The following is a 9,312-nucleotide window of genomic DNA, read 5'->3' on the forward strand; positions in this document are numbered from 1 at the left end:
TTTCCGGGAAGAAGCTCCGGGGGCTGCTCCCGGGCTTTGCTGGTGGGACAGGGCAGCACTGCTCGGGGCTGGGGGGGGGGTCGGCGGCGGTTCCAGCACACGGCACACCCCAGGGATGGGCCGCAGGAAGAAGCGGCACCTGCTGAGGTTGGATCATATCACAGAATCCCTGAATTGTTCGGGTTGTAAAGGATCTGGAAGATCATCCTGCGGCCGGCAGGGGACACTTTCCACCGCCATCCAGGGCGGCTTGTGTCCCGCGACAGCCCCAGGGAATCGGTGCCAGCCCCCTCCCCTGTCACCCCGGGGCTCAGCCCCAGCCCTCGGCCCTGTCACCCCTCCAAGGGCTCAGTCCCCGTGACTCCCCCACCGCGGGGCTCAGCGCTGTCCCCAGCCCCGGGGGGCTCAGCTCCAGCTCCCTCCCCTCCCGTGCCTCACCCCAGAGCCCCTCACCCCCGGCACTCACCCCCGGCCCCTTCCCTTCCCTCTTCCCGGGGGAGCAGCGCAGCCCCCCTCCCCACCGCCGATCTCCGACAGCCGGGGCGGGCCGGGCGGCGAGAAAGGGCTGTCCCAGGGGCCGTGCCGGGTTACACCGCACCTCCTCCTCCCTCCTCCCTCTCTCGGCGGCGGGGGCCGCCCGCCCCGCCGGGACAGTCTCCTCCGGCAGCCTCGGCGCGGTGCGGTGCGGTGCGATTCATCCATCCATCCCATCGAATCCCGGAGCGATCCATCCATCCCGGAGCGGGACATCCATCCATCCATCCATCCATCCATCCATCCATCCATCCATCCATCCATCCATCCATCCCCCCGCATTTCAGCCCCTCCCGGAGCGGTGGGGGCCGTGGTGCAGCGCGGGACGCCCCGAGGAGCAGCGGGGCACCCCCGGCAGCCCGTGCCGATGGAGAGCCAGGGTTACCGCTGCCGCAGCAGCCGCTACATCCAGAGCGGGCAGTCGGCCGTGCCCAGCTCGGTGCTGTTCGCCGCCGGGCTCCTGGGGAACGTGCTGGCTCTGTTGCTGCTGGGCCAGCACCGCCGGCGCTCCCGCTCGCCCGGGGGCCGCCCGCCGAGGGTGTCGGCGTTCTACGTGCTGGTCAGCGGGCTGGCGGTCACCGACCTGCTGGGCAAGTGCCTGCTCAGCCCCATCGTGCTGGCAGCCTACGCCTACAACCGCAGCCTCAGCGAGCTGGGGCCGGGGGGCCGCGGCGAGGACGAGCCCGGGGTGCTGTGCCAGCTCTTCGCCTTCCTCATGGCTTTCTTCGGGCTGGCCCCCACGCTGCTGCTGCTGGCCATGGCTCTGGAGTGTTGGCTTTCCCTGGGCCACCCCTACTTCTACCGGCGGCACCTGACCCGCCGCCTGGGAGCCGCGCTGGGGCCGGCGGCCGCGGGGCTGTGCGCCCTGTTCTGCGCCCTGCCGCTGCTGGGCTTCGGGGCTCCCATGCAGTACTGCCCGGGCACCTGGTGCTTCATCCGGATGGCCGGAGGCGGTCCGAGCCAGCTGGGCTTCCCCGTGCTCTACGCCAGCCTGATGGGCTTGCTGGTGCTGGCCATCGTGGCGTGCAACGTGAGCAGCATGCGGCACCTGTACGGCATGGCCCGCAGGCAGCCCCGCCGAGGGCCGGCCCCCGCCGCCGCCCCGCGCATGGAGGAGCTCGATCACCTCGTCCTGCTGGCGCTCATGACCGTCCTCTTCACCGTCTGCTCCCTGCCGCTCATCGTGAGTAAATCCCACCGCGCCCTGCCCGCCCGGGAAAATCCCCCTGCCCCGCGGGGGTTGGGCACTGAGCTAAACCTCTTGGAAAATATCCTTTCGGGGGGAGGGGGGGGGGGGGGTTGGATCGATGATTTGGCTCCCTTGGGATAGTCCCCACCCCTGTCCATGGGGGTCAGGCCGTTGTTAAGCACCCTGGGATATCCCCCAAAATCAGCCCCTGCCCCTGGGAGCGTGGCTGGTCGCTTTGCCCCCCCCCCCCCTCTAATACGCATCGCCCCGTGCCCCAGGGGGTGGTGGTTGCGTTAATCCATTCGGAAAAATGTCCGTTCTTAGCACCATCTCCTCGCGGGGAGGTTGGATGGATGATTTGGCTCCCTTGGAATCGTCCCCACCCCTGTCCATGGGGGTCAGGCCGTTGTCAAACACCCTGGGATATCCCCAAAACCATCGGCGCTCAGTCCTGGGGGGGGTCACAGCACTGATTTTGGGATAAACCCTGACACCACCGCAGGCTCCCAGGGACCGAGGCTTTGCCTCCCAATTCCCCTCCCTGCCCTGCCCACGGGGAGCAGGTCATTGCCTAAAATTCCTTGGAATAACCCCCCCATCACCACCACCCACTCCCAGGGGGTCAAGGGTTGTTTTGGCCCCTTGGAATAAACTCTGGAGCCACCACCCACTCCTGCAGGTGCCAGGGGGGTCCATTGCTTTAGTCCCCTGGGTGTAACCCACCCCTGCCACCCTCCAAGATCCTCTCCTAGGGTCAGGTTATTACTTTAATCCCCTTGGAATAAATCCACCCCCCTGGCTCCGCTATCCCAATCTGGGAGGTTGCCCACCCTCGACACAAGCACCACATCCCCAGCCCTCAATTTATTTCAATTCATTAAATAAATGAAAAGTATTTAAATTAAAGGTTATCCTTTAACCCTCGTGCAATAACCCCCCAGTAGTGCCAGAGGTATTGGGGGGTGTCAGGTAATGACTTTGTCCCCTCTCTGAGTGTCCCCCACCCTGTCCCAGGGTGTTGCTTTAACCCCCACGGAATAACGTCCGACACCCGTCCTGGGATGGGGGCAAGTTAATTCATTGTTTAATCCTCCTGGGACAAACACAACAACCCCAGCACCCTGTCCTGGGAGTTTGTTTATTGCTCAAACTTCCCTGGAATTATTGCCCCCACCACTCTGTCCTGGTGGTTCCATTGCCCCCTCCCTGGAATTCCCAATCCCAGCACCACATCCCCAGGGGTCAGTTCATTGTTTTAACCCCCTGAAACAACCCCCCTCATCATCACCACTCTGTCCCAGAGCTGTTGGAGGGGGTCAGGTCATTTTTCCAGTCCCATCTGAGTGTTCCCCACCCCATCCCAGGGATCAGTTTCCTGCTTTAACTCCATTGGAAAAACACCCCCCCCTACCCCGTCACCACCCCTCCCGTTCCTCTGAGGCTGCCCCTGAGGGGGTTAAGGTTTGGGAAGGGGGGTGTCAGTTCATTGCATCAGACCCCTCAATATCCCCCCATTCCCACCCATATCAGACCCCTCAATAATTCCCCATTCCCACCCCATCAGACCCTTCAATAATTCCCCATTCCCACCCCATCAGACCCCTCAATAACCCCTGATTCCCACCCATTAGACCCCTCAATAACCCCTCATTCCCACCCCATTAGACCCCTCAATAACCCCTCATTCCCACCCATTAGACCCCTCAATATCCCCCCATTCCCACCCCATCAGACCCCTCAATAATTCCCCATTCCCACTTATTAGATCCTTTGATAATTTCCCATTCCCACCCATATCAGACCCTTCAATAATTCCCCATTCCCACCCCATCAGATCCCTCAATAATTCCCCATTCCCACTTATTAGATCCTTTGATAATTCCCCATTCCCACCCGTATCAGACCCTTCAGTAATTCCCCATTCCCACCCCATCAGATCCCTCAATAACCCCTCATTCCCACCCCATCAGACCCTTCAATAAACCCCCATTCCCACCCCATCAGACCCCGCAATATCCCCCCATTCCCACCCCATCAGATCCCTCAATAACCCCTCATTCCCACCCCATCAGACCCTTCAATAAACCCCCATTCCCACCCCATCAGACCCCGCAATATCCCCCCATTCCCACCCCATCAGACCCCTCAATAATTCCCCATTCCCACCCCATCAGACCCCTCAATAACCCCTCATTCCCACCCCATCAGACCCCTCCATAATTCCCCATTCCCACCCCGGTGTCCCAAAGCTGCTGGGTGGATCCGGCTCCCTTCGAGCCCCACTGAATTATGCCCTGAAATCCCCTCCCTTCTCCCCGGGGTTGGAAGACCCCCGGCAGCAGAGAGCCCTCGCTGCCCCCTTTTCTCCCCATTCCCGGGTCGGGATCCTGCAGTTCCTCCTCTCCGTCACGCTCTGCAGGCAGAGCTGGTGCCACAGGCGGGGCCATCCCGAAATCAGGGTGGGAGGTGTGCGCGGGTGGCTGCCACTGCCCTTGGTGACAATTGCCACATCCTCTTCCTGTCACCCCTGTCACCTCTGACACCTCTGGAACCACACCTTGAGGTATCAGCCCTGGGCTCGTTCTGGGTTTGCGACCGCCCCGGTTGTCCTCGGTCAGGATGAATCCCTGTTTGAGTTATCCCATGGATGCCAGCTCCAATTTCCATGGCGAGGGGGGGCAGCAGGAGTGGGGTGCCTTGGGGACAGAGCAGCACCTGCCGAGGTTGGATGATTCCTCCATCCGTGAAAAAACCCCGGTCACTGGGACCACATCGGGTGTGCCGCCCCTGAGCCACGACCATCCGTGATCCAGCCCCACTCCCAGCTGGATCCGCCACCCACAGCACGATCCGTGGGGTCTCTGAGAGCTTAAACCTTCCTCTTGCTGCCCTCACGGGAATACTTTTACCCCCACCGTAGCGAGACCTCCCTTCTTTCCTCGACCTTCCCTAATTTCCTCCCCCTTCCTGGATATTTTTTTCCTTCGGCCAGATCCGGGCCTACATGGGGGCTTTCGCCGCCGACTTCAACGAGAACGCCGACCTGAGCGCGCTGCGCTTCCTCTCCGTCAACTCCATCGTGGACCCCTGGGTCTTCATCATCTTCCGCACCTCCGTCTTCCGCACCTTCGTGCGCCGCCTGTGCCGCCGGCTCGGCTCCCGCCGCGCGTCCCTGAAAGGCTCCGGCCCTCCGGGTGACGGCCAGTTCTGTCCGCCGGGCTGGCGCAGGACAGACCCGCCGCAGCTCGGCATCCCCTGAGCTCGGCGCTGCCGCGGAAGCCGGCGGCTGCCGGCGAGGATGAGGAGCGAGCCTTCGGCCCCGCATCCCTGCCCTGGAGCGTCCCGAGGCGGCGCGGGGCGGTGGCGAGGAGGGGACGGCGTCCAGCTCGCTGCGAGGGACGCTGTGAAGGGTTTCTGTCCCCTCCTCCGGCTGCGTTTTGTCCCGGAGAGGAGCCGGGGCCGGGCTCCCCGGGGAATTCGGGAATATCCCGGAGCGGCTTTGCGGAGGGTTTGGGGAACGCCCGGCTCCGGGGAGGCAGGAGGGGTTTGGAGCGCGGTTCAGGGCGGTGGGGACGCACGGGGGAGGAGAAGCGTGGGTGTGACCCCGTGGAATAAAAGCGGTTCGGTGTTTTCATCGCCTCCTCCTGTGCACCATCCCGTTCCAAGGCGTACCCAGAACTGGGTTGGGGTGTCCCCAGGCTGGGTGAGGGGCAGGAGGGGCTCAGAAATTGGAGCTGCAGTTCCTGGTGAGAGGAAGAGCTGGATGCAGGCGGAATCCCTGCCTGGCACAGCCTCCATCCCTGCCCGGGATCTTCCCTATTCCCAGGGCAGGGCTGCGGTTCGTCCGCCCTCATCTCGCTCTCCACTGGAAAACTCCGAGCAGCTGATGTTTGCGTTTGTGCTCCTCAGCCGTACCTGTTCTGCTGTAATTATTGAAATCCAGTATTTATGAGTGTCCTGAGCCTTAATGAGAGCAGTAATTGAGAGAACGCAGAGCCTGGGACGCACAAGCTCTCGGCCAGAGCGTGCGAGAGAGCGATCGCTTTAATGGAAGGCCCATTTCCGCCCAACCACACGTATTAGCTGGATTTAATTTTTCCCTCAAGTGACCATTTAGGCCAGGAAAATTACGATGACCAACTGTTTAGTGCCCTTGGAGGAGACAGAGAGCATTTCTCTCCTCTGTTTAGCTAAGCCTTGCAAGGTGCAGCCGCGTTCCTGCCCGCTCCCACGTGATGTTTACCCTCGGCGTCAAGCGCGTTCTGCTTTTGAAGGAACGGTATCTCGGAGCTTTTTGGAGGTCACCTGCTGGGGTTGGCTCTGGCCGTTTCTCCCGGCTGGAGAAAAGGGCAGAGCTGCTTTTGGGGATGTTTTGGGGGCACCTGCGAGCTGCCGGCTCGGTGCCCCTCCTCGGGTTTTTCGGAGGAGAAGGAAGGAGACGAGGGTTGGTTCATGGATCGGTTTCATGTTACGGGCACGGTATCGACTTGGAGATGGCTCACGTGGGGCTGCAGAGTCAACAGCCCCGAGCCTGCTCCGTGGCTTTCCCGGGATCTGTTCCGCCGCAGCCGGATGAGATAACGGCCCTGGAAAACTTTGTTGTTTTCCCCCCCTAAACTGGGATCTGCTCTCCCAAACAGATCCGTGCTCCGCTCAGGACAGGCGGAGCGGGCGCCGTGTTCAGCAGTGTGGAATCGTGGGGGGACCTCTGAGGTGGGATTAGATTTCCAAGATAGTGGATCCAGCATTAACAGGAGCTGAGGGCGCTCTGGGAGTGCAGGGCATCGTCTGCCCGCGATGCCCGTGAGGATTCACTCCTGGAGAGGCCTTGTGCCAGGAAAAGTCCCAGCCCCAGGAGAGATCCCTGGCCCGGGACAAGTCCCTGCCCCTTGATACGTGTGTGTTTAGATCCCAGGGCAACCACGATCCATGGAAATCGGTAATTAAACTGCCACAAACCGAGTCGGGTTCTTTACTGAGGTGCAGAAACAGACTCCACCTGCTCCCCAAGACGGCGCAAACCCCACATCCGCGATTTTATCACCCCGGGAGATAAATCCTGGAGCCTCGAGTGACCCGCACATCCCCGCAGCATCGCCGCTCCCTGGCTGGGACCGCACGCTCCCCAGCGACCTTGACGCGCTCCTCTGGCTCGGGCAGCGCTTTTAATCGGGGTTCCGCCCTTCCCGGTGTGGGAACAGACTCGGAGTCTCCAGCCGGCCGCCGCCGCCTGCGGGCGAGCCAAGCGAGCTCGGGACTCGGCGCTGCGGATAAATCCTGGCTCCCGGGTGTTCCCGGGGCCGAGCTGCCGTGTCCCCGTCCCCGCCAGAGATGGCAGCACGTCCCCAGCCAGGCCGGGCTCCCGGCTGGCCGGGCGCAGGGAGCCGGGATGCCGCGGGTGTTCTCCACCCCAAAGCCGCTCCCTTGGGCGCCCCGTTTTCCAGAGCCTCGACACGTCCGGGAGTTATGTCAGGGCTTAGATCCCCTCCTCGCTGAGCCTGGGAGCGGTCGAAATAAAAGGGAAAGCAAGCAGGAGTTAAATAAGGATTGAAGGATCCCGGCTGCTCGCGGGTTGGATGCGAGGGCTGCCAAAATAGGAGCCAAAAAAAAAACCCCACCTCGGGGAGCCCCGGGTGAGGAGGGGAGAGCGGCTGCGGAGCCCTCGCTGCTCGCATCCTCCCCCCAGGCTCCTGCGCTGCTCCGTCATTGCCCCGGGGACCCCTCGGTGCCAGGCGTTCCCAAAGGGACCTGGTTCTTAATGGAGGCACTAAAGAGACGCCGCTCCGCTCCCTGCCAGCGATGCTCCTCTGGGGGCTGTTTCATGTCGCTGTCACCCTCCAGCGCTGCCAGCATCGCCCTGTCCCACGCCGCCACTGCTGCCACCAGCATCGCCTCTCCCTGCATCCCGCTCCTTTCCTGGACATAAATCACTCCCAGGGTGGTTTTGTTACGTTTTTTTTTTCTCTTCAGCTCGCGAAATCCAGGCGCAACTTTGCTCGAGCTCATTTCCCGACAAATTGTTTCGTCCTTGCAAAGAGCCCTTTTATTTTTTTTTTCTTTTTTTTAAATTTACTTTGTGTGGGGTTTGTTTTTTTTTTTTTTTTTTGCCTGCCTGCATTTTTCAGCTATTCTGGAAGCAGTGAGACGCGTGCCCGGGCAGGCAGCGGTGCCAGGGCTGCCAGGAGCCCCAGCCAGCCCAGGAGTGGCTTCGTTTATTTTTTAACCCGTGCACCCAGGTGCTGGTGCAGGATTACAAGACAAGGCACCAAAACCCGGAGCTGCCCGGGCACTGCTCCCCCAGGACAGGGAGCGAGGCTGCTGGAAGCGCTGGGACACAAGATAAAGGATGGGAAGCGTTGTTTGGATTTATTAAACACGAGTCAGGATGGGGGTTCGGTTAAAAAGGGATGAAATCCACTCACCATGAACAGGAGGGCTGGACTCCTCCGTGTCCCTGGTGCCAGAGCCATCCTTTAAAATTCCACCCAGGATCCCAACGCCCTCCCCAACCACAGGCAGCAAACTCCCGAGGCTGAGTCCTCTCTGTGAATTTAATGAAGCTTTCCTGCAAGCCCAGAGTGTTTTCCCCAACTGGGCCAAGCCTGGAAATCTTCTTTTTGGGAAAACAATGCCAACAAACCTTGAGAGGATCTATGAGGTGCTGGAGCAGGGAAGGGAAGGGAGCTGGGGAAGGGGCTGGAGCAGCAGGAGAGGCTGAGGGAGCTGGGGAAGGGCTGAGCCTGGAGAAAAGGATGCTCAGGAGGAACCCTGTGGCTCTGCACAAGTCCCTGACAGGAGGGGACAGCCGGGGGGGATCGGGCTGTGCTCCCAGGGAACAGGGACAGGACAAGGGGAAATGGTCTCCAGTTGCACCAGGCGAGGTTTAGATTGGATATTGGGGAAAATTTCTTCGTTTGTACAACTGCCCAGGGCAGTGGTGGAGCCTCCATCCCTGGGGGGATTTAAAAGCCGTGTGGATGTGGCACTTGGGGACACGGGGCAGTGGTGGCCACGGCAGTGCTGGGGGAACGGTTGCACTCGATGTCTTTGAGGAGTTTTCCAACTTAAATAATTCTAGGATTTGATCCGGCCCTCGCCAGAGGCAAGACACGAGCTAAAGATGGAAGCAAAGGGAAGAAAACAAACACTTCCCAAGGCAAGGACAGATTGTACCAAGCAGTCTGTTCCTGGTTTTGAGCTCCGAAGAGGGAATGAAAAAAAAACACAAAAGCCCGGCAATTTTCCTATTATTGCAGAAAAATCCCATCAGAGACAACTGTCAGTGGAGAAGCCTGAAACCCCAGAAGGGTATTTAAGGCTCCATTAGCTGCCAGGAAAATGAGCTCCAAGAAGAACCAAAACCCCTTCCTGAGCCTGCGACACGGAATGCCAGAAAGGAGCGGGAGGCTGGGAAAAGCTTTGGAGCAACCAAAGCGGTTGGGAGTGTCGACTCTACGGGGTGCCTGCCGCTTGGAGAAGGTCTCTGGATGGGCAGAGTGCAGCTGCCTGCACGGATCAGGACAGGATCCAGCCTCAGTGAATTTGTGGGTGGCACGAAGGAGGGCTGAAGGTGGCACCCAAGCCTCCGG

The 9,312-nt window shown here is 60.7% G+C and overlaps 1 protein-coding gene across 1 annotated transcript; it reads left to right on the forward strand.

The window, feature by feature from the left end:
• The first annotated feature begins 673 nt into the window (after positions 1–673).
• PTGDR (prostaglandin D2 receptor) lies at positions 674–4,982 on the forward strand. Its single transcript, XM_040067981.2, has 2 exons — positions 674–1,717; positions 4,716–4,982. Exons 1-2 carry the CDS (start codon positions 902–904, stop codon positions 4,980–4,982), a joined length of 1,083 nt encoding a protein of 360 aa, XP_039923915.1. The 5' UTR covers positions 674–901.
• The last annotated feature ends 4,330 nt before the right edge of the window (positions 4,983–9,312 follow it).

This window comes from Hirundo rustica, chromosome 6 (genome assembly GCF_015227805.2).
Source record: "Hirundo rustica isolate bHirRus1 chromosome 6, bHirRus1.pri.v3, whole genome shotgun sequence".
Taxonomy (NCBI): Eukaryota; Metazoa; Chordata; class Aves; order Passeriformes; family Hirundinidae; genus Hirundo; species Hirundo rustica.

What these genes read in the sequence shown, in the direction of transcription:
- PTGDR (XM_040067981.2), top strand. Translation starts at nt 902, where the DNA reads ATGGAGAGCCAGGGTTACCGCTGCCGCAGCAGCCGCTACATCCAGAGC. An exon ending in TCTGCTCCCTGCCGCTCATC is followed by an intron (nt 1,718 to 4,715) that starts GTGAGTAAATCC and finishes TCCTTCGGCCAG; the next exon opens with ATCCGGGCCTACATGGGGGC.